The sequence below is a fragment of the Cibotium barometz genome, chromosome 60 (assembly GCF_041138505.1).
Source record: "Cibotium barometz isolate CiBa-2024 chromosome 60, ASM4113850v1, whole genome shotgun sequence".
Lineage (NCBI taxonomy): Eukaryota > Viridiplantae > Streptophyta > Polypodiopsida > Cyatheales > Cibotiaceae > Cibotium > Cibotium barometz.
In genome coordinates this window covers 23,929,421-23,954,796 of record NC_141105.1, presented here as the reverse complement: position 1 = coordinate 23,954,796, position 25,376 = coordinate 23,929,421, and the positions used below count along the sequence as shown (strand labels likewise).

At 44.3% G+C, this 25,376-nt stretch overlaps 2 protein-coding genes and 1 long non-coding RNA gene across 4 annotated transcripts in view; all 3 read right to left on the bottom strand.

Moving 5' to 3' along the window:
- Positions 1–468: 468 nt before the first annotated feature.
- Positions 469–1,282, bottom strand: LOC147605150 (uncharacterized). Its single transcript, XR_015265266.1, has 2 exons — positions 891–1,282; positions 469–731 (listed from the first exon to the last, which is right to left on the bottom strand). It is a non-coding gene; the product is annotated as an uncharacterized LOC147605150 (long non-coding RNA).
- A 421-nt stretch (positions 1,283–1,703) lies between these two features.
- Positions 1,704–25,376, bottom strand: part of LOC147605148 (uncharacterized) — a 31,578-nt gene continuing 7,905 nt past the window's right edge. For both annotated transcript variants that reach the window (XM_086794412.1, XM_086794411.1), the window contains exon 2: positions 1,704–2,290. The gene's annotated coding sequence lies outside the window, so the exon portion shown is untranslated. The remainder of the gene's footprint in view (positions 2,291–25,376) is intronic.
- On the bottom strand, positions 8,067–8,947 carry LOC147605149 (uncharacterized). Its single transcript, XM_086794130.1, has one exon. It carries the CDS (start codon positions 8,549–8,551, stop codon positions 8,273–8,275), a length of 279 nt encoding a protein of 92 aa, XP_086650256.1. The 5' UTR covers positions 8,552–8,947; the 3' UTR covers positions 8,067–8,272.

Sequence of the window (25,376 nt, the reverse complement as noted above, 5' to 3'; positions counted from 1 at the left end):
CCCAATTGTGACATTAAAAAGCCTTCACTATGAAGAAATGGAGTCAACTACCATTGCATCAATTGCCACCACACAACAACGACATCAAGTTTCAAGGGGAAATGATCCCTCATATCTTATTGCATGATGAAGAAATGAGGCTCCCATCTCGCTTCGTGAAGGAGAATGGGATAATGGGGTTTCATTTAATGCCACTTGGTACACACACACACACAGAGATCAAATTTAAATATAACTTTAAAAATGATATATGTATACATACATATATATTTATGTAGAACAAAAAAAAGTACAAACATTACAATCAATGTGTGTACTATGTATGAATTTACATATGGACGCGCATGCATTAAGTGAGAATATGCACATGCTCATACGTTTAAGAAAAATATAACCTAGAACCAACCACCTTGGCAAGATAAAATGCTAGCCTCATCTTTCCACACTGAAAGAAATTACATAAAATAATAGATAATATGATTTGATTGCAAAGCTCACACAAAATCTCACATAATTTAGAATATAAGCAAAAATCACAATCTGCAAAGTACTCTTAGACGAAAATTTTATATTCTTCTTTGGACTCTTTCCTTGTTTCTAAACCTGTACTTTTATTCGAGGTGCATTATTTTTGACAAAATTGGAATGTCACGTCTACCCCTCTACACAAAGCAAAACGAGTGATACTCTACTTAGTTTTAGTCGCTCCATTCATCGATCCCTTTCTCAAGCTACAGCCCACTAGCAATGCATGAATAATCTCAAACAATTGTAAGTACTCATTGATTGAAAAATTGGATAAGTAAAACTTTGCACAAGTTAAAATTCTACAAACTAGTCCTTGAAAGGAAAACTATTATACTATCACTAAATATAGACATTACATTTACCTTGATCCTTGTCTAAATGTTGTGGACCTCACAAACACCACTCAAATGTTTGTGAGGCAACCACCTACCCTCATAGCAGCAAACATGCATGGACCTGAAAGAAGAAGAACTGAAAGGTCTTTCACCATACAAACAAACATGAACATACTTTTGCCAAGAATGTGACATCTACATCACACTTTTGAGTGTAACATATGAACTTGTGTAAAATTTGCATGTTTGAACAATTGCTAACTTAAGACAACAAGACCACGAAAATAAAAGATAATAAAAACATTGGGCATACTATGGACCCTAGGTAAGCATGTTAACAAACCTTAGATGTATCTTAACAAGACCCATACCTATAGTTGAAAGTATTGACTGCATCAAAATTTGTCAAGGGATTTGGAATCTGCTAAGCAGATCTCCCCCGCGCCCCCCCCCCCCCCCCCCCCCCCCCCCCCCCCCCCAAAAAAAAAAAACAGTCGTCAAGGAATGCAGTGAGGCCATCCCAAACAGGAGCAGGGCAGCTCAATAGATTTCCAGTCCCTTGATAGCACATTCCTTTCCGCATTAAGCTAGGGAAGACCATAAGGTTTGGATCAAGTCTCCGATCCAAAAGTAGATCACAAGTAGGAATCAAGTGGGTTTAAGACTCAAGTAAAACCTCTAGCACAGTCAAGGACTCGTGTCCTGAGGGTGAGCCTCTCCTACTTCAAAACTCCAATGGCGTGGCCTGAAGCATCCCCATAAATAACTCAGCAGTGGGGGCTAATTACAATGAATTTAAAAAAAGTTGACAATCAAGCTCACTCATATTGGCTATCAGAAGGGAAAGATTAAAGCTTAATTGCATGTTTCTAACACATACTTATAATTTAGAACCACCTCCTTCGATTTTATAATTATTCCTACTTGACCATTGGATGAAAGTGGTAGTTCTTTGCATTTGTTCCTATTTAATCAATGTATAAACACCACACTTCCAAAGAGAGTGCATGCAAGGATTTCTGCCAAGCCAAAGTCTAGATAAAAGAAACCAAAAGCGTTGCAACATCTGTGGCATGAAGCCTCTACTGAATCCTTGCACTGCAGCTGGAGGTAGTAGAGGCACCTAACTGCAGCTAACAGGCAGCAGAAAAGCACCACAGACTATATGTTCTGTATTATAATACTCCATTCACTTACAACAACCTATAGAATACACACCTCTATACAAACACAACTTTTTTGTCCAGGAAGCTTGTACCATAGACTTCAATCAAGCTCCTGACAGTCCATAAAAAAACCATATTGTCAGCAATGATAGAAAAGGATGAGAAAAACATGACCTTCCCTCTCCATGTATTTGTCCTGGAGTATTTTATGGCACTTATTTCCATGCACTTGATTGCCTTCAGTCCAACTACCATGTGCACCTGTCAATTTCAACACAAGACTACCTTGGTTTGAAAACATTTTTAAAAACCTCCTCCATGATTTTTAAAACCTTCAGAAAAGGGCTTCTCATTCAATATTAGTGTTCTATGGTGAATGCAAAGCAAACAAATCACTTCATCATTATAGAAAATATCCATAAAAAGGCTTCTCATCCTAGGCTATGGTAATCGGAAAGCAAACAAACTGCACAGCTCCTAAAAAATTATTGTAGCATCAGAAAACATGGAGTTATGCCATTTACGAGCAATCCAATTTAACAGCCAATTTGGCAGGTCCAAATCTCATTGATTTGCAAGTTGTGGCACTATCCTTAAAGTTTACTAGAATCCGTGCAAAATAAGCAGAGACCCATGGCTACCATACTTTGTTGGTTATAATATCACAAATAGATGCAAAGAACGCTAAAGCTACAAGAAGCCTGAGCATAAAAGCTTCCACAAATTTTCCTTCTTGAAAGGTGGCCTTGAATCTCTATTTGATTAGCCTACCATCCACATATAAATTAGTCTCCCACTTATGACATTTCAAGAAAATATAGCAGCTTGCTCAGCGCATGTACCGTGCCCTTAAGTTTACAAGCCAACTAAGTTGAGTTCAAATTGAAGGTTGACAAGAATGTTAACAAACACAATTAGCAAAGAATGTGGTGCCTTAATCCTTGGAAAGTATTTTGCACCACCATTAGTTCATGTTACAAAGAAAAAGACAGGTGGCTAGAGATGGCTCTGTTCGCTAGAGGTCCAAAAGGAGGAGCACTACCTTTTCAGATGCCCGGTGTACCATGAGATAGGAGGGACGTTTCATTGCCTCTTCGAGGAGGGATTTAGCCCATCCCGCTCACCGGGCACTGTCCAAATCATAAGGGTGGACCAAATGGTGACACCAAGCTTACAAACGGGAGGGTGAGAGCCATAGACTCTCCCAATGAGAGTTGTCTTCATTGCATTGTTGATGTCACTTTGGCGAGAAGCTCGTATCAAGCTACGGACCATTGACTTGCAACACAGATGAAAAAAAAAACTGTATTGCTAAGCAAAGAAAGGAGAGGAAGGAAAGAAGAGAGACGAAAAGAGGGGAGGCAGGAAGGCGAGGAGAAGGGCGGGAGGGCAGGAAGAGGCAGCAGGGAGGCGGAAGGGCAAGAGGTGGGATGCGAGGAGGAGGGAGGCAGAAGCAGGAGGATGAAGAGCGGGCAGGAGGGAGGCGAAGAGAGGGCTGCAAGGAGAAAGAAAGCGGGATAGGGGGGCGCACACAAGCATGCTCCTCACCTGTACAGGGAGCTCCACAATCCTTACACCTCTGAGCTTCTCTTTAAAAGACTCTAAATTTAATTTCCTAGGGTGTAATACCACCAATTAGGTGTGAATATTATATGTGTACAGTGGGCTCAGCTGGTACAACAGGTATGCAGCAAGTACACACGCGTTTCAGTCAGGTACAGCCGTAGGTGCAGCAGGTACTGTCGAGTACAACTGTAGATGCAGTAGGTACAGTCAAGTACAGTAGGTTCAGTAGAGTACAGCAGGTACTCAGCAGTGCAATCAGGTACTACGGGTGCTGGTCGCGTTCAGCAAAAACACAGCAATGTAGTTGGGTGATGTAGGTATTGATCATGTACAGTACAATCAGGTACCACAGGTGTTGGTCGCATTCAGCAAAAACACAGCAATGTAGTCGGGTGCTGTAGGTACTGATCATGTACAGTACGGCAGTGGACACCAGCCAGGTACAGTTCAGGTTCAGCAGACGGTGCAGGAACAGATACAGCAGTGCACAGTAGCTGGTAGGGCTGTTGGAACAGCAGCGCACAGCAGGTACGACAGATATGGAACAGTCGGATTCTGCAGTAGGGTACACGGCAGGTGCAGACGGGTACATCCAGTACAGCAGCAGGCACATGCGAGTACAGAAACAGGTACAACAAGTACACAGCCGTCACAGCTTTTCTCTCCTTTGTAAACTTCAGAGGTAGTCGATTTGCATAGGGTGAGTCAACCCAAGGGAGAGATGCACCTAGATACGTGAGGAGAAAGGAGAGAGTAGTGGGAGAGGTTGGTGGAGAGGAGGTTTGTTAGGGCCCAATCTTCTTAGGCCAAGTGGCATAGCCCACCAATTTTAATGGTGGGCACCTCCATCAAGTGTGCAATGAAGGGATCATGGCTCTACTATCAATGCAATGAAGGGAATCCAGGGTTGCACTCATTAGCATGGAATACACACATGCTGCTCATCATAGAGAGTAGCCACCTAAACATGGAAAGACTGCCATGAATCAGCCATAGAAGCACGAGCTCCAAGAAAGGACATAATGTGTCAAAAGGTGATAAAAGGGTTATAAAAATATGGTACAACAGTCCTAGGACTGGTGCCTTTTATAGTCCCAAGGCCCACATGCCCTAACACCATGTGTAAATGCTCCTAAGCCCCATGTGCCTAGGCCCATCCCCCATGTGCATGTGCATCCTAAAAGTTACACACCATCCCCTCCTACAATCATTTTGTCCTCGAAATCGAAGGGTGGTCGTGCACAAAAGAAACTATCATGTGCAAGACATGCACTGGCTGAGCCCAAATCTAATCCTGAGGAAAGCAACCAGAATCCAGATAAAGACTGATTAGAACCAGAGATTAGGAGTAGGTGTTGTTGTTTTGGCAGGTGATTGACTGCTGCTGTTGGACATGAAGAGCTGTCGGCCAGTATTTTTCAGGAATATATCTAGTCGGCTGCAGCAAGTCTTGTCCAGGAGCTGGCCGACCAGCAGTCAGCCAGTTCCATATGTCAGTTTCCAGCCTATAAAAGGCAAGTATGCTCAACGTTTTAGGCATTCAGCCCTAGCTTGGTGCTAGGTCTAGACTTAGGCTTATACTAGGTGTTTTACCTTTTCATGGAAGGCAGCCAAGGGCTGCAAGAACAGTTGTACCTTTTTGTGCATGCGTTTTGCATCAACATGTCCCCAAATGGTGTTTAGGATGGAAAGAAAGTTCCCAAAGCTTCCGCATGTAACACTTGTATCAGAGCATCGAGCTCAGCAAGGCTAAACACTGATTCAATCCTAGATGAAGGTGCACAGTTCCAAGGCACAAGAAAGTGCACAAGTACAAGGCCCAAGGCAAGGAACACGAGACAGGGAAGAACTCCCAAGAGGTTGGTTGGTGCTGTAATTATTTGGCCCTCCCAGCTCTATTTCACATGATGAAACCCATGCCCGGACACCAAAAAGGTGGAAGAAGACAAGGTCCATAAGGTTTGGTTACGAAAAAGCACCATTCTTGGTCAAAAAGCAAGAAAAAGCAAAAAGGCAAACAGGGTTGACCGCGAGCCAAGGGCACCATTGAAAAGAGGGAGCTAAGCTGGACCAAAAAGCTAAAAGCCGCTTTTTCAAAAAGCAACTCCAGGGCCAAAAAGCAAGGCCTTGAAGCTAGAAAAGTTGACTAAAGTTAAGTAATATTTTACTATTAAAAAGACCAAAAGCAAAGTAAAAGGCAAAAGCAAAGTAAAAGACAAAAGCAAAGCAAAAGCATCACTTTTTTGGCAAAAAGCAAGGCTTTCCCAAGTATAAAAAGGCTTGAACCTCTCTTGTAGCATCATGAAGGAGATCGTGGAGTGTGTGTGGGCATCATTATGATCATGGAGAGCTTCTTCTTCGCCATCAACACCTTCTCCAACTTGCTTTTCAGATATACGGTCAGCCCTAGACTTGTATGGGTATATGCATGGGCGATATGGACGCGTGTACGGACAAAAATTTCAAAAACCCTAAAACTGCTCCAAAAAACCTAAAAATTGCTTTTTGAAGGTTTTTATCGGCCAAAAACCATTAAAACAGGTTTTATATCAGTTTTCTTGCCAGAAAGAGCTTTTCCATGGTTTTTTTTTCATCGACGAGGTTGTAGGAGTTGTGGAGATTACTCATGGGAACTTGGACTACGTGAACTTGGATATGAACTTGGACATAGAGCTTGGACATGGTGCATAGACATGGAGAACTTGGACATAGAGCTTGGGCATGGAACTTGGACATGAACATGGAACTTAGACATATAGCTTCGACATGGATCTGGACTTGGACCTGGATTCATTGGATTTGGTACTAGCCCGGTGAGACATGCTTGTGGGTCATCCCCGTGGTGTGCTCGGCATCAAAGATCTCATGCCTGGACATCGACATCGAGTCATCGACTTGGATATCCTATATTGGCATATCTGTTTGTTTTGTATTCATTGATTGTATTGATCCTGGACAGCGTGCCCGTGAATTGTTCTTGAATAAATTCCTAAAAGGGGGGAGGCCTGTTCCCCGCTCAGTGTGGTGTATTGTGCAAGATCCCTATTCCCTTCTCTCTCTCTCCTCTCTCTCTATATATCTTTATCTCTTGGACACATGGTTGAGTCTGTCACGGCACGCTCCACTAGGTTTACAGGTGGTGTTCCACAAAGCCCAAGGGGATGGCAGTCCTGTGAGTCAGGTGCCACTTAGGCACACCAGGAAAGACTCTCAGGCAACGGTTCCAGGGGAGGTTGATCCTCCAACGGGTGGAGTGAGAGTGCCAGACTCATTTCTCACGAAAGAAGACCAAAGACAGTGTTCAAGGACATGGCAAGAACGGAATGGAAACTGGATGGAACAAATGCATAGATCTTGAGGACATGCACCAATGGTTGGGACATATTATGGATACAATATGAACACATTTTTGATGACTTTTTATGGCCTGAAAAAATCATCAAAAATGTGAAGACCAAGATCGCCGAAGGGAACAACATAAGGAAGAAGCAAGGCAAAGAGAGGAACAACGTGAAGAAGAAGCAAGGCAAAGAAGAAAAGACAATGAAAGACGTGAAGAAGAGTATTGGAAAGAAATAAAGAAGCTTTTCGCCATGATGAGTCAAAGTACTCCAGTGGAAGCAAGTGTGGAAAAGACCAAGGAAGAGAACAAGAGTACCACAATACAAGACCAAGGACAAAGGGATACCAAAGAGGCACTAGAAACCGTGTCGGATCCGTAGGTTGAAGTCAACCAAGAGGTTCAATTGTTCGAGTATGTAGAGCCACAAACAATTCCAGATTCCATGCGAGTTCCTAAGACACCGACCTTCAGGAATTTGACGGGCGGTGAAACAAACACTCGCACACAAAACACTTCAACACCTTTGAGGACGTGGAAAAGGAAAACAAACAGGGGGAGCTAGAGTGCTCCTGGAAATAGTACACGGACACTGATTGGCCCCAAAACGCAGTGGCGCCCCTTGCGGTATTTCTTTACTTGATCAAATTTGAGTACAAAGTACAACTTGTAGAATCCTCCACCAATAGGATCCCTTATAGTTTCACCCAAGACTTCCAAAAGAGAACTCTCGTTATCACAGCACAACATACCATAGAGAAGGCACACCTGTACAACACCTCCCTGCTTCCCAAAGGTCTTCTCCATCTCAACTATGGATCCTTCAAACCTTTTCCCAAACAGCAGTAGGGTTGTACCGTACCACATGTCCTTCCCTATAGCCATAGCTTGCATGTAACCTCGAGAAACTACAACCTGTTCACATGAATCCAAAGACATGTTTTCCACATGAAACTAAGGACCTGTATCCGATAAACCAAAGACCTGTATCCCATAAACCATAGGCATGTTTCCTCGAAACCAAAGCCCTGTTTCCTCTCGAAAAACCAATGTCCTGTTTCCATGAGAAATCCACACATACACCATCCAATCATGGTGCCAAAACCAGGGTTGTTTTCCATAGCAATACCTCATAGAGATAAAGATAGAAGTCATGTCGAGCAACCCCTGAATACACAAGTTCAAGACGAAGAAGAACAACACCTCTCCTCCATGAACATCATCCCGTGTTTATGTAGCTTGATCTTCTGTATCTAAGTCTCTTCAACAGGACCTGCAATCCATGATGAGAGAGAGAGAGAGAGAGAGAGAGAGAGAGAGAGAGAGAAAGTCAGTCTCTAGTCTCCCTCAAAAGAATCTAGCAGCCTTCCAACACCATTGAGACTACCAAGAGACACCGTGTAGCCCAGTACGGCATGGCCTGCTTCCTCAAGTCTAACAGTCGCACGCTGCACTCCACCTGTGTTGCAGGAGTACAGCCGGCTGCCAAGAAGCCAAGCGTGCTTGGTATGGGCACCCTCGCCGTTAGAAGACGCCGCTTCCCTCACCTCTGCCGAGGCTGACGCTGAGCCTGAACCTAGAGAGTCACTGGAATCCTCGCTCACTGGCAACCCCATTCTTTGTCTCCTCTTGAGAGGGAGAGAGACACCTTCAAGCTTCGAGCTATGGCGTGGCTGAGTGTTGCGTGGTGGCTGTATGGGCGTGCAGTGCGCTCTTGGTTGCTCACAGGTTCTGCGCCTATTCGCTGCTGTACGGTCGCCTCTGTTGGCTGCTCCAAGACAAGAGGGATACCTAATTCGCCGCCATAGCCACGACCAAAAACCAAGATTTCGCGCCAAGCCCGTCCTCTTGCCCTCCACGAGTTGTCACCACCTTTTTAACGATAGGGAGGCGCCTCTAAAACAGCCAACTTTTCTCCAAAAAGCAAAAGCTAGAAACAATAGCAAAAGCACATCCTTCCAAATAATATTATTTTAAATCATCTGAGGTTTTCAAACCTTCAAATTAAAATCCCTTTTTGTCCCTTTCACACCTGGGCTGGCCACATATGGGTTTCCTTTTCAAATCCAAACAGAAGCCAAGCGTGCTTGGTATGGGCACCCTCGCTGTTAGAAGACGTTGCTTCCCTCACCTCCGCCAAGGCCGACGCTGAGCCTGAACCTGGAGAGCCACTAGAATCCTCGCTCACTAGCAACCCCATTCTTTGTCTCCTCTTGAGAGGGAGAGAGACACCTTCAAGCTTCGAGCTATGGCGTGGCTGAGCGTTGCGTGGTGGCTGTATGGGCGTGCTGTGCGCTCGTGGCTGCTCACAGGTTCTGCGCCTATTTGCTGTTGTACGGTCACCTCTATTGGCTGCTTCTAGACAAGAGGGATACCTAATTCGCCGCCATAGCTACGGCCAAAAACCAAGAGTTCGCGCCAAGCCCATCCTCTTGCCCTCCACGAGTTGTCACCCCCTTTTTAACGATAGGGAGGCGCCTCTAAAACAGCCAACTTTTCTCCAAAAAGCAAAAGCTAGAAACAATAGCAAAAGCACTGATAGAATGTGCAACGGAAGAAGGGAAAGTGAAAACACAGGAGAGAGAGTGAGAGAGAGAGAGAGATGGAGAGGAAACACAGGTGAGAACCTGCTCTCAATATCATCATCAAAAGGAATACATGTCCTGAGCAAGAGGGGAGAACCTCGTATGTGAGGGACTGCAGCTAGACAAGCTAGGCAAGCAATGAATATGTGAGGGAGGCATGCCAGCTATCTATACACCTATATGTAGGCAGCCGTCTGGAGAAAAAGAACCTCCACGACTAGGAAAAATACCCAGGACCATAAATGGGGAATAAATATGGGTAAAATATATGTGAGGGATGACCAGCCCCTCAGACTAACATGGTCAGCCCTAGAGGCTAAAATAGGACACCAAATAGGAAGCCAGCAAGTAGGGGATGATGTCTAACACCCCCTCTCAGCACCGGATGCTGAGCAAACTCCAAGAAGCCAGAGACGCCGTCCTCGATCAAAGATGAAAAACTACAGAAACAGGTACCAGGAAAGCTCCACAAGCAATCTCCTCAACAACTCAGCTACAAAAGTATTAGAACAAGCTGCCAGGTACACCACTCCTCAGGAAGAAAACAATCATGTAGGCTGCGACGTGCTGCTCCAAATAATGGTTCCAAACCCAACTGTAAGAACACTCCCCGAAGTCGTATGTCGTGTATGTAGCCTGGAGAAGGTATGAAAAACATCATAACCAACCAAGATCAGATCCTGTATATAATCAATCCTAGGAGAAGCAAGCTGCTCCTCACCAGAACCCTCAAAAGAAAGAGTCAATTTGCTCCAACTCTGTACAAAGAGTAGCCAAATGCTGTACAAAAGCATCCTCTGAAAAGGTCGACATTGCAAGATGTAAAGACTCTGTAGAAAAGATGGGGTCCATCTGCTCAAACTCCATAACATGAGTTGCCCAATGTTGTACATAAGTACACACCATTGAGGTGGGCATCGCAAGATGAAAGGACTCCACATCCCCCTCTGAAAAAAGATATCATCGGATTGGTACAAGCCCAACTTGATTTTGATCCAAATCCAAAAAACTCTAGAAGTACCACTGTGCCCCAGGCACGATTAGAAACCACAGATCCAAAGCATCCCACTGGGTCCAAAAAAGCATCCTCCAAAACAACAAGCCTACAGAACTAGCAGAGGGAGGGGCATCCTCAGAAGCATCACAAAGAGATGCAGAGATAGACTCCTCACAATGAGGAAGGGAAGCACGAATATAAACTGCAGTGGTAACAAAGTCCTCAAAAGCATCATAGATAGCAGAAGACAGTTCCAAAAGTAGAATCAAATCCCAAGAATCAGCAACAAATAAATGATCCATGTGAAAGGATCCCACCTCAAAGGGCGAAACACCTTCCTTGTTCTGCAAACACTGCAAAGAACACAGGCTCAGACAAAATAAACTCTGCTCAAGATCTCTGAAAAGATCACAGCTCTCCTCCAAAATCTGTAAACTCTTGTCACAGAAGAAAGTCTCCACAGATACAAAACAGCTCCCGAAACTGATCTTCAAGTGAAGTAGCTAGAGATAGGCCCCCTCTGAGTGTAGAAAACTCCTTTGGGAAGCAAAACGCAGCCAAAACACTGCTATCCAGCAAAAATAGCGCTCCACTGCCAATAGAAGGCAAGGAACATGAAGAAACCGGGTAACTGTGTAGGCCATGAACGAAACACGGGTATAGATGCTCCAAAATCAGCAAAACGCTGACTGAAATCAGAAATTCAGAATCCTCCTCAAGTACCAAACTGCCTCCAAAGCCACAATCCAAACAAGAAACCCCCTCTGCAAGTGATTTGTGTCCACTGGAGAAGAAAATGCAACCAAACAAGGCCTATAAACCTGAAAATTCAGGCCAACCAGTGTCCACACCTCCTATGAGGAAAAACGCTGAAGAGAAGGTACCAGAGGTGTTCGGGGCAGTAGAAAGGGCTGAATCTAAAAACGCAAAAGAAATAGGTACACCCAAGTCTCAGATCAGCAAATCAGCATTAGAAACCTGTAGAATAAAAAACGCAGCATGTAGGCTGCTGCTGTCCTGCACAGAATAGGCGGCCAGCACTAGAGGGGGGGTAGATGCTGAAGAAAACACTGAAAAACTGTTGTAGACAGCCACCTCTTGAAAAACGCAGCAAACTAGCTGCTGCTGCCCTGAAAACAGTGCAAAAAAACAGGTGTAAAAGGGGTTCTCAGAGGTCAAACTGATGGAGAAAGACCACGGGCTGCTGAGAAGAAACGCCTGGAAGAGGCAGGTGACCAGCAGTACTTCTGAGAAAAAAAACGCGAGATCTGTCCACCTTGCTGAAAACGCAAAAAAAAACGCAAGAGGGAGCATCCAACACTGAATATCACCGACGCTCTGATACCATGATAGAATGTGCAGCGGAAGAAGGGAAAGAGGAAACACACAAGAGAGAGTGAGAGAGAGAGAGAGATGGAGAGGAAACACAGGTGAGAACCTGCTCTCAATATCATCATCAAAAGGAATACATGTCCCGAGCAAGAGGGGAGAACCTCGTATGTGAGGGACTGCAACTAGACAAGCTAGGCAAGCAATGAATATGCGGGGGAGACATGCCAGCTATATATACACCTATATGTATGCAACCGACTAGAGAAAAAGAACCTCCACGACTGGGAAAAATACCCAGGACCATAAATGGGGAATAAATATGGGTAAAATATATGTGAGGGGTGACCAACCCCTCACACTAACATGGTCAGTCCTAGAGGCTAAAATAGGACACCAAATAGGAAGCCAACAAGTAGGGGATGATGTCTAACAAGCACATCCTTCCAAATAATATTATTTTAAATCATCTAAGGTTTTAAAACCTTTAAAGTAAAATCCCTTTTTGTCCCTTTCACACCTGGGCTAGCTACATATGGGTTTCCTTTTCAAATCCAAACAGATGCCATTCATACTGTCCATCCCGTGCCCGTGCCCACCTGCTTTCTGTCCAGAGAAAAACACAGGGTCGTAACATACCCCCCTCTTGAAAAATAGCAAGCGTCCTCAATTGCACTCAATAACACAGTAAGGCATCGTATGAGCAAAGATTCCCCATATGACAAAAGCAATGCCCCTCCAGTGCATCTGGGTGATGAAACAATCATCCTGGACAATAAGGCCACACCGTCACGTCAAAGTGACAAACAACTCTTGCTTGTTCCTTCAGAACTTGAAGCAAAAGTCTAAAACCAAGAGGAAACACGTAACCTGTGTTAGCCAAAAACAAAACCATGCATCATTCTACATATGACACACATATGCATGACACATATATGCATTTACAAACAATATGCTCCTCAAGATGCTCTACCTACTCCAAAATAATAGTCTAAGGGCTTCTCGCAATCCTGACGCCCATGGACATCCCGTAGGACCCACAACTGATGGTACAACATGAGTATATGAAAGCACTCAATGCATCCAAACAATACATCCACTAAGTACTTCCCACATGTCTCATGGCCATCCCGCAGGAGTCACACCCAGTGGTGCATCCATGCACATAATAAAGTACTTGATGTATCATACCAATATACATGCCTCATATGACACAATCCAGAGTATTACCCATGTATTCTCAAGGGTACCAGGATCCAATGGCACCAGAATACAATAATACCTCAAAAAGTGTATCAATACATGCACAAATAGAGTTCGATCCATATATCCATGAACCAAACCAACTCTGCTCGCAAGACTTATGCCCTTCATAGAGTCTTGAAGTGTTAGCTCAGGTTACTGCAGACTTTGAGCTCAACCAAACCATGCCATTCCAAAGGAGATCACCTCCACAAATAGCATCATCTCAATATCCAATTGACCAACACCCTAGTCAAAAACAGCCAGAACCATATGACAAAGATCAATGTCCCAATCTTCCTCAGTCATACTTTAGTTCCAAAGGCAAAAACCATCCATAGTTGCAGTTATAGTTCAAGGTGCGGCCGACTATGAACCATACCTAACTTTACCATCTCATGTGACTAGTACACAATATCATAGAAGTCCCATAAGCAGATGTACTGTCAGCCTCAGTACCTTCGGGTGAATACAAAGATGTCACCAAGTGACTCCTAGATGACAACTGAGCGTGTCTATAACAAGGGAGTGGAGGTGCTACCCCCCTCTTGAGCATCAGGCAATGCTCCAGACCCATGCTCTGCTGAACCTGAATGAGCTGTAACAAGAGTCGGCTCCAACTCAAAGGCATCAAGATAAAGCTGCAATACCTTAGGTGAATCTGCTAAGTCACCCTCCTCCATCTACTTCGCATCCATCGGTGAATAGTTCTTGAACTTCACAGGATAACGACCGGAAACTTTACCTTGTACCTTTCTTTCCTTGTGTGCCAGTATCTGCTCGGGAATAAGAACCTCATCAAGTTCCTCCTCTTCCGTCTGAGCCTCATCTAATACATCCACAGGCACCCAAAACCTGCTTGCACTCCACCCAAGTGGTAAGCACAAGTCCCCAATGAAGCATAGTAGACTACCACTGCTAAACGTAGAAAGAAACTGTCTTCCAAACCCATGAAGCCTCCATGAAGATACCATCGGTGACAAAGTGTCGAAAGCCATAGCCTTCAACCCATCTTTTGCACCATAACGCTTCAACTGCTTCTTGCTCCTGGCTGACTACTTCCTGTCCTTGGTGTCTTTTCTCCTAAGCTTCATCTTTAGCTTTTGCTCTTCCCCTCATATAGGCAAAGACATACAACCCTGCACTTCCTTTTCACTTTCCACATGTTGAAGCTTTTGATTATGTGACTACCATGAAACAACCACAGGCTCACCTCCTTAAGAAAGTCGACGATATCCCGACAATGGAACCATGAAAGCGGCCTTCAGAAATTTGACGGGCGGTGAAACAAACACTCGCACACAAAACACTTCAACACCTTTGAGGACCTGGAAAAGGAAAACAAACAGGGGGAGCCAGAGTGCTCCTGGAAATAGTACATGAACACCGATTGGCCCCAAAACGCAGTGGCGCCCCTTGCGGTATTTCTTTACTTGATCAAATTTGAGTACAAAGTACAACTTGTAGAATCCTCCACCAATAGGATCCCTTATAGTTTCACCCAAGACTTCCAAAAGAGAACTCTCGTTATTACAGCACAACATACCATAGAGAAGGCACACCTGTACAACACCTCCCTGCTTCCCAAAGGTCTTCTCCATCTCAACTATGGATGCTTCAAACCTTTTCCCAAACAGCAGTAGGGTTGTACCGTACCACATGTCCTTCCCTCCTAAAGCCACAGCTTGCATGTAACCTCGAGAAACTACAACCTGTTCACATGAATCCAAAGACATGTTTTCCACATGAAACCAAAGACCTGTATCCAATAAACCAAAGACCTGTATCCCATAAACCATAGGCCTGTTTCCTCGAAACCAAAGTCCTGTTTCCTCTCGAAAAACTGATGTCCTGTTTCCATGAGAAATCCACAGATACACCATCCAATCATGGTGCCAAAACCAGGGTTGTTTTCCACCTTCAAGCTTCGAGCTATGGCCTGGCTAAGTGTTGCGTGGTGGCTGTATGGGCGTGCTGTGCGCTCGTGGCTGCTCACAGGTTCTGCGCATGTTCGCTGTTGTTCAGTCGCCTTTGTTGGCTGCTCCGAGACAAGAGGGATACCTAATTCGCCCCCATAGCCACGACCAAAAACCAAGAGTTCGCGCCAAGCCCGTCCTCTTGCCCTCCACGAGTTGTCACCCCCTTTTTAACGATAGGGAGGTGCCTCTAAAACAGCCAACTTTTCTCCAAAAAGCAAAAGCTAGAAACAATAGCAAAAGCACATCCTTCCAAATAATATTATTTTAAATCATCTAAGGTTTTAAAACCTTTAAATTAAAATCCCTTTTTGTCCCTTTCACACCTGGGCTGGCCACATATGGGTTTCCTTTTCAAATCCAAACAGATGCCATTCATACCGTCCATCCCATGCCCGTGCCCACCTGCTTTCTACCCAGGAAAATAAGGGTCGTAACATCCCAAGATCATCATAGCCATCAAGGAGGTGACAATTGGCGAGGTTTCCACAATTATCTCCGAATCCATTGACGAGAAGGAGAAGATAAGTACTTCAATTTCTGAGGTGTTCATGGAGTCTACCATGCCAATAGAACTTAAGGCAAAGGGGAACTTCCATTGCTCGCAGTTCCCGAGGAGATAGTGGTGGAGACACCCTATGGGAGTTCCAGTACGCAATTGAATCGACAGCATGGTGCAAAGGCTGCACCCCAGCTCCAAGTTTAGCAAGAGGGAATGTCACATGCACACCTTAATCCGGTGTCACGTAGACATGATTATTCCTTATAGTCGCCTTAAGGACAGAGTTAGAGGTCGTATGGACAATTTGGAACCATTTTGGTGGCTCTATAGGTGACGGAGGTGCCCATGACATGCACCAATGGTTAGGACATATTATGGGCACAATATAAACACACTTTATGACATTTTGATGACTTTTTATGGCCTGAAAAGTGAAAACCGACCTGATTACGACTTGCTATCACTTTACTATATAAAGGCAGGTCATAGGTCATTCATAATGATTCAAAGACAGAGATTGCAGAGCCAAGACCAAGGACATGCAGTCTGACAGTTTGGATCAGCCAAGGACATCTCCAAATCAGCATTTTCCATTAACACAGTGGAGGACAATAAGCATAAGTTCATTCATAGCCTTCATAGTCTAGATCTACATTGGATCTCTGACAATCGTTGTAATTACTCATTCACTCAGTAATATATAGTAGTAGGTTAAGTAAAGAGCCTCACTTCTCCTTCTCTCTACTTCTCTATGTCATGAGCATGTGATTAGCGTTAATCTTTATTGCTTTGCGTTAATCATTATTAAGCATGCTTCCGCATAGTAGTCATGTTACACACCTAGGTCAAATGGTAAATATGGGAGACCAATGTCGATAGTGAGGCTAGCCATAAATCCTCCTGGGTCGAAGGGAAGACTAACAACAAGCCCATCCTCACAATCGTAATATGAATCCAGTACTAAAGATATCAAGACAATGAGCTCGAAACTCGTGGCCGGAATGTCGAACCGTCCTGTGTTGACTAGTGCCTTGAGTACTAGTGGAGAGAGGAGAGATAGAGAGATGATAATCAACAAGATAATCAGCACAAGATTCAACGGATTGAGGAAGTACAAGATGTAGTGGAAAAGCATAAATTCACTATAGAAGTAGGTCCTTTTTATAGGAGAGACCTCATTACATATTCTAAGCATATGCTAGGTGTGATGCCACAACATATGCTAAATATGATTTCACCACATATGCTAAGTCTGATACCACATATGCTAAGTATGATGCCACCACATATGCCAAATATGATGCCACCACATATGCCTTTTAGGAGGTTGTTCCTACACAAAAGACTTATACATACTAGCGGTTGTTCACACACATTGGAACCGCTTTATTTAAGGCTTACATTTAGTGCTAGTTTACTCAACCACCTAGCACTTGTTTATTCCCACATTAACCACTACTGATATTATTTAACATTCCCCCGCATAGTGATAATGTGGCTAGAAGTCCAAGATGATTGGACTAGGTTTACTTTATCTTTTGGCCACTACTTCTTGTCGTCGGAGGTAGAAGAAGCGGAATTCGCAATCTTCATCAACTTTCAGCTTTCAGCTTTGCAAGCCTCTTCCGATACTCTTCGATGTAGTGCCCTAGCTTGTGACAGTAGTGACACTTTCCTTTCTTCTTCTTGGTGTCTCCTTGTGACGAGTCCACTTTGCCTTTGTCCCTAAAGAAGTAGGCTTGGTCTCCTTTGCTTGCATCACCCCTAGATCTGTTCTTCCTTGTCTGCTCCTCTTGGAGAAGTAATCCAACCAACTCCTCGAAGGATAAAGGATTACCTCCTCTCATAGAGAGATTCAAACAAGTATGGAAACTCTGATACGACTCAGGTAAGGAGTTAAGAATGGTGGTGACCAATTTTCTGTTATCAACTACCTCATTACATACTCTAAGCATATACTAGATGTGATGCCACCACATATGCTAAATATAATTCCACCACATATGCTAAGTAAGATGCCACCACATATGCCAAATATGATGCCACCACATATGCCTTTTAAGAGGCTGTTCCTACACAAGAGACTTATATATACTAGCAGTTGTTCACACACATTGGAACTGCTTTATTTAAGGCTTACATTCAGTGCTAGTTTACTCAACCACCTAGCACTTGTTTATTCCCACATTAATCACTACTGATATTTAACATCCTAGCACAAAAGAACCATCATGTAGGCCAAGAGATGTGCCACAGGTGCCTTTGAATGTCGAGCCACATAGTCAAAGACCCTACACTGCAAATGGCAAATGAAGCACCCAAAGGTAAATGTCGTGGATATAGGGTCGTGTCGACAATCATAGGAACCAAACGCACAGCTCGTAGTCAACATCATGCAAAGTCAGATGAAAATCGACTTCGTCGCCCAATGTGTAGCACAACTCGAAACATCCGAGGTACGATCCCCTATATCCATGTGTGTATGGGCATGATCTAAACTATGCACTAAATCCTCATGTGCAAGTGTGTAGAACTTAATCAACAACTTGATTTGCTGTTAACTGATTCAAGGCTAAGGTGTCACCAAGATTAGTACTAATCACATTAATTAGCACTAACCGTTATTGTTAATTACTTCCTTGATCAATAAGCCGTTTGAACTCCTCTGATTTGCAAGTTGCACCAAGATTAATCACTAATCACAAGATTCGTACTAATCCTTATTGTTAGTCATTTTCTTGATCAAGAAATTGCCTTAATGACCCTTAATCAACAATTGTTAGCATAATCTTGCACTTTTGTTACCAAGATTCAATAATCTTGATTTCTTGCATAAACTTTCAACAATATTCATGAACTTTATAACAATTTCTCTTAAAGAAACCAGATTCTTACAAGACATAACCAAGATTAATGAAAGGTTAGATCAAGAATCACCAAGATTGATTCTACACAATAACCTTTGTAAACTTTGAAAATCTACTGTTAGCAATCATATCCTGTCAGTATGTTTACACTAGGGCCTCTATTGTGGGTGTGCCCGCCCGATTTAGGTGTTTTCTCATTTTTCCCCACTCTCCATATTTTTCCCTATTTTTACCAGGTGTGGGAGGCCGTCCTGTGGTTCTTGGATTGATCCAGGTGATGGCCGACTGCTCCTGCTGCTCCGCGCTTCTCTCTGTAGCTGGCCGACTTCACACATGTGTTGGCCGACTAACAGAAGCTGGCCGACTTCACACGTGTGCTGGCCGACAGACAGAAGCTGGCCGACTGGGAGTTCAGCAGGTCGGGTGTCCTCTTGTGGCTGTCGGCTGTCCTTGCTACTGGCCGACTAGATCATAGGGGCCATATAAAATGGCCCCTTGCCCCCACACATCTTGTACTCAGCATTTCGGGATTTCTTGTGTATATAGCAGAGTTACACGCCTCTCTCTCCCCTTCTCTATTGCTGTGTTTTTCTGCAGTGCACTTGCTCTTGAGTTTTCAGATTTTGTCTTCATCTCCACTGCATATTCTGACATGGTATCAGAGCTCTAGGCTCTTGATAAATCTTGGGAACTGTGTTAGCAAGAGGGGGGCTGTTTTGTTGCTGATTGGTGGGACTGTTTAGGACCGTTCAGGAAGAGGAGAAGCAAGCGGAAGGCGGGCTGATTTGTTGGACAGCCACTTGAAGGTTTAAGTTCTTCTTTTTTCCCACCCACCCTCCCTTTTCAGTTACACCCCCGCAATGGCAGATTTACTTGAGATGGCTGAGAGGCATGTGAAGATCCCGACACTCCCCACATTCCCAGTGGACCGTCAATTGGACGGGAACAACTACGGCATATGGAAGGTAATGATGGAATCTGTTTTGGAGTCTTAGGACCTTGCTGATTTCATTGTTGTTGGGGTTCCGCGGCCGGAATTAGAGGAAGGGGAGTTACCCTCGATTCGGAAGGAACGCGAGGCATAGGCACAGTTGTGGGATCGTGTCAATGACAGGGTCCTTTCTTTCATTTTCCTCAACTGCACACCGCAGGTAATCAATCATATCAAGCATAAGACACTGGCCAAAGGTATATGGTAGCATTTGGCTTCTCTCTATAACAGGGTATCGCCCATGAAGAAGATCTCTTTGGAAGTACAAATGCGGGTGATGAATCCTCCAAAGTCGTTGACGATGCGGAAGCACATCAACAAGCTGCAAGCTCTTTAGCAGAAAGTTCTCCAGGCTGGGAAAGAGATATCATCGGAGGATATGGCCATCACGTTGCTGTTGCATTTGCCCTCTCAGTACTCAGCATTTTACTCTTCTTTGATTACCAGTAGTAGCAGGCTCAGCACCATCACAAGGGAGGAGCTTGTGCCCATGGTCTTGGACCAGGAGGAAAGATTCTCGAACCCTCCACAGGGCGGAGGTTCGGAGGCCTTAACTAGCCAACGGTCGAAAGGCCATAATAACAACAAGGGCAAAGGGAAGGCTTCATCGGAGAAGTCTTCTGAGAAGATGTCCGACTCAAACCGCGAGAAACTCAAGGCAGAGAGGACCTGTAATGACTGTGGCGAGAAAGGCCACTATTGGAGGCAGTGTCCCAAGCGGAGCACCGAGAAGGGTGTAGAATCCTCAGCAACAACCGTGAAGACTCCAGCTTTTGTGCACCTAGAGGCGATGGACATCGATGTTTCATTTTCTTCGGACAAGGAGAAGGTTGGAGGACTCTCCGCTACGGATACTCGGGAGTGGATTCTAGACAGTGGTGCTTCCAGGCACGTGACTCCTTCCCATTCGGCTTTACAGGATCTCTGCAGGTATTCTGGTCACATTCTTACTGGGGATACATCCACTATCTCAGTTCACATTGAGGGTAGGTTGGAGATGGTTCCCGATGGCAGAGGGGGGGAGCATTCCTCCCAGGTGTTGTATGTTCCATCACTTGGTTTCCATCTGTTGTAAGTGCATCAGGTTTGCAAGACTGGCGTACGGGTGGAGTTTGATGAGCATTTTGTTGCTCTCCAGGACAAAGCAACAGGCCAAGTAGTTTGGGAAGGCGGAGTGGAGAATGGAGTTTACAAACTTTCAGCACTCTCTCTCCCAGGTCCTCAGTTTTGTGATGAGCGGCAATCTGGTAATGGCCACTTAAGTGTGGATACGCTGCAGGTGCAGGCTTTCCCGGACCAGATGGTGGATGGCTGGCCAGATGATGGCAGCAGTTGGCAGGAACTTTCCAGTACAGACGTTGGTAGTTCTTGTGTTCGTCAGTCAGAGAAAACTTTAGAGGTAACCTATGCTCTGATGTCTCGTAGCATTCGGGACAAAGAAACTCCTATAGATGAGGAAGTTCCTTCCACGGGGACCTATTGGAAGGCCAGGCAGGTGGCAATTGATTACTTGCAAGTGGAGGTGGATGTTGCACATTCTCTAGGCTTTGTGGTTCCGGATTCAGAGGGGGTTGGTTACAAGTTTCCAAAGGCCTTGAGTGGTCTTCAGCGGGTTTCCAGGACTTGGCATCCACCGTAATAGGTGTTGATCCTTGTGATGAGCAGTATGATGCCTCCTTGACTCGGAAGCAGAATGGTTCATTGATTTGGTTGATGCATACCAGATTGGACGGGAGCTTCCTGATGAGGCTGTTGACCTCATGTTTGCAAAGGACTCTTTGGGAGACAGGATTGCGTATCTTGTGGTTTCTGCAGCATGCGAAGGATCTTGGACTCTTTTACACAGGAGGGGGATTGATGGATGGAGTCGGACTCCAAGGATGGAGTGACTCAGATTGGGGAGGAGAGCCAGACACGAGGACCTTGACATAAGGCTACAGTTTTTCCCTTGGCTCAGGAGCAATTTTATGGAGCAGTAAGAGGCAGCCATTTATTGCCTTGTCGTCGACAGAGGTAGAGTACCGGGTTGCTTGTGGTGCTGCTTATGAGGTGGTAAGGTTGCAGAGGTTACTTGGCAGGATTGGGTTTCCACTGGAGGAACCCATGGTCATCCAGAGGCATTTTGTTCGTGAAAAGATTGTTACTGATGACATCTTGCTAGAGTTCTGTTCGACGGAGGACAATGCGGTGGACCTCTTCACGAAGTCTCTATCTCAAGCTATGCTCCGGCGGCACTCCAGCTCCCTGGGGTTGGTTCCACATCCAGGAGCTGAGAGGGGGTGTTAGCAGTCATCTCCTGTCTGTATGTTTACACCAGGGCCTCTGTTGTGGGTGTGCCCGCCCGATTTAGGTGTTTTCTCATTTTTCCCCACTCTCCATATTTTTACCCTATTTTTACCAGGTGTGGGAAGTTGTCCTGTGGTTCTTGGATTGATCCAGGTGATGGCCGACTGCTCCTGCTGCTCCCCGCTTCTCTCTGTAGGTGGCCAACTGGGAGTTCAGCAGGTCGGGTGTCCTCTTGTGGCTGCCGACTGTCCTTGCTACTACTGGTGGCCGACTGGATCATAGGGGCCATATAAAATGGCCCCTTGCCCCCACACATCTTGTATTCAGCATTTCGGGATTTCTTGTGTAAGTAGTAGAGTTACATGCCTCTCTCTCCCCTTCTCTATTGCTATGTTTTTCTGCAGTGCACTTGCTCTTGAGTTTTCAAATTTTGTCTTCATCTCCGCTGCATATTCTGACATCTACACCAAGATTCTTGAAATTTTATTCTGCACAGTAAACTTTGTCCGAATCTCCAACACAACTGCTAATTGCATAGTAATCTGCATTAAATCCAACAATATTGCAATCTTCACATAGATCTGCTTAAATCTGCTACAAGACTGTTAACTGCACATAAATCTGCATAAAATCTTCAACAAAACTGTACTCTTCAATCTGCACACTTTCTTAATGAAAAATTGTACCAAGACTTAAATTGCAACCTTCAATATCCTCCAAACTGCCCTAGATTCCCCAGAAACTAGACAAATATAGAAGAAAACTAAGGTTTATGAATAGATTTTATGAAAAGAAACACTAATCAAGAAGATAATCAAGACACTGTCTAGATTAGGGTTTTTTTAAATTGTGATTAGCATAAACTCGAAAATAATTAAGCGTTTATCTCACTGCTAATCCTCTCAAAATGAAGAAAATCAAAATCTGAAAAACTGTGTAAAACTTAATCCGAACATGATTAAGTCTTAGTCTCTCTAATCAAAATATCAAGATCAAAGCCAAGAGCTCTGATACAAATGCAGTGAAGAGATCATGGCTTTTTTACCAATGCAATGAAGAGAATCTAGGGTTGCACTCATTAGCATGGAGTACACAAGCACGTGCTACTCATCATAGAGAGTAACCACCCAAACATGGAAAGATTGCCATGAATCAACCTTAGAAGCATGAGCCTTAGAGGGGACATAATATGTCAAACGGTATCAAAAGGTGATAAAGGGTCATAAAAAGGGTACCATAGTCCAAGGCCCACATGACCTGGGCCCATCCCCCATGTACATGTGCATCCTAAAATCCCCTTTGTTACAAAGTGCCCACACATTAATAGTGGCCACAAGGTGGATTTAATGGACCAAAGGAGGTGCCCAAATTTTGGGTTGCACAACCCAATGGGCAGTCCACACTTCAATGAAGTCTGAACGCCCAAAGGTTATAAAACCTTTGCCCAATAATTAAAGGTTTAAATAAGATTCTTACCACACATGTTCACATGCCATATACTATGTCAAAATACAAAGCATTCGCACCGTTCACAAGCGGGCATTCCTTGCTCATGAATTGGACACATCATAACAAGCAATCACACGAAAACAAGTCACGCGAAATCAGTTTCAAGCAAGCAAAGATGCATGCATATGCATTGTACGATGGATATATCTCCCGTTCTTGGAACTAGCAGGTCTTTCCGAGCATGGAATTAGCTCACTGGGAAACCTAAAACTGGGATACATCACAATGTGTTCCACCTCTTAGCTACACTACGGGTGACTCGAGACCTAGCCTCCCGTAGGTGACACAAGTCCTGGCCTCAGTACAAGGGACATGAAGCTTCTTGGCCTCTTGTACTTTGGCACGAAATAGGAGAGAGCCACTTGGGCAGCCAAATGGTGACACCCTCCCAGTTGTCCTCAAATGAAAAGCCTCCAAATATGCCTGAGAAAGCTATGGGTAATCTCTAAAGTAATCTTTATCAACCCATTTCGCATCGAAAGGCAAGTAGTTCTTGAACTTCACAAGGTATCACCTCAAAAGCTTACCACCAGGTAGCTTTCTCTCCTTGTGAAACACAATCTACTCAAGTTAAAGAACTTCCTCTAGCTCATCAACCTCTAGGGCGGCTCTTCTGTGACAAGCTCTTTTGGCTCTAGCCCCACATACTTCCGCAATTTCACATGAAAGGCATTGTGAATCCTCCAGTGATCAAGCAACGCAAGCCGAAAAGCAACCTCATTGATGAGCTTGATCACCTTAAAAGGTCTGTAATACCTGGTAGACAGCTTAGGGCATGCTCCCTCCTTTCCTGGCCTCTTACGGAGTCTTTCTCAAATTTTAGCAATACCCAATCATTCTCTTTGATATCCACCTCTCTTCTATGTTTGTCGACAGCCCTCTTATGCTTACCATATGAACGAGCAATGGTTGTTCGCACTATCACTTTGCCATATACAATCTCAAACGAAGCCTTTCCCGTGGAGGCATGCACTGTGTTGTTGTATGCAAACTCTGCCAACGGTAGATACTGCCCCCAAGCTGTTTTCTGAACTGCAACATAGCATCTGAGGAGATCCAACACAATTGAATTTACAGCCTCACTTTGCCCATCTGTTTGGGAGTGATAAACCAACGAAAAGTCTAGCTTAGTGTCCATATTGTCAAATAGAGCTCTCTAAAAGAGGCTCATAGTCCTGGGATCTCTATCCCCCACAATGGACTTAGATATACCATGGTGTTTGAACACTTGTGCCACAAATATCTTGACCATATGCCTAGGCTTCATGGTCTTTCTGACCAGCAAGAAGTGTGCCTGCTTGCTAAACTTGTCAACAATCGTCCAAATAGTATCACTGCCTTGCTCAGTACAAGGAAAATCTATGACAAAGTCCATTGCAATACTTTCCCATGACTACGAGGGAATAGGCGATGGCTGAAGCAAACCTGGAGCCTTTTGCCTATCTTTTGGCATGTGATACATGCACGTACATATGCCTCCATTGCGCATACTTGGCCAAAAGAAATAGTGCTCAATCATGCACGTAGTAGATACAATACCTCTCTGTCTTGCATATGGAGAATGATGGCACTCATTTATAACCTTTTGCCTCATGTTTGAGGCAACATATAGGCAGTTATCCTTCATAAAGTACCCCTCTTTGATCACATAAGAGGCATGTACATGTCTAGGCACTAAATCAGTCCATATACGCCCAAAATTATATGGTACATTTCACACATGGCAGATAAGTCCCCATATGAGGCAATTGACACTACAGCCATGTATGGTATTCTAGATAATGCATCTACCACCACATTCTTCTTTCTTGGACACTGAAAGCTTTATTTGCTACCAGATTCTTCTTTCTTGGAGTGTGCATAATCTGAAAATGAAGCATAGACAAGAAGTTTGACATCCTCATATGCTTCTCCTAAAGCTTTATTTGCGTCAGAAAGTACTTCATGAGGGGCTTTGAAAATCAGCTCCAAGAAGGTAGTATTTCCATATGGTCAAGGCATGAATTACAACCAACAACTCCTCCTCATAGATGCCCAAAGAAAGCTCGGCATCATGCAAATGATGGCTTTCAAAAGCTACATGATGTCCCTCTTGATTTAGGACAGCTCCAATGCAACTTCCTAATGCATCACACTCAACACAAAAAGGTTTCTCCA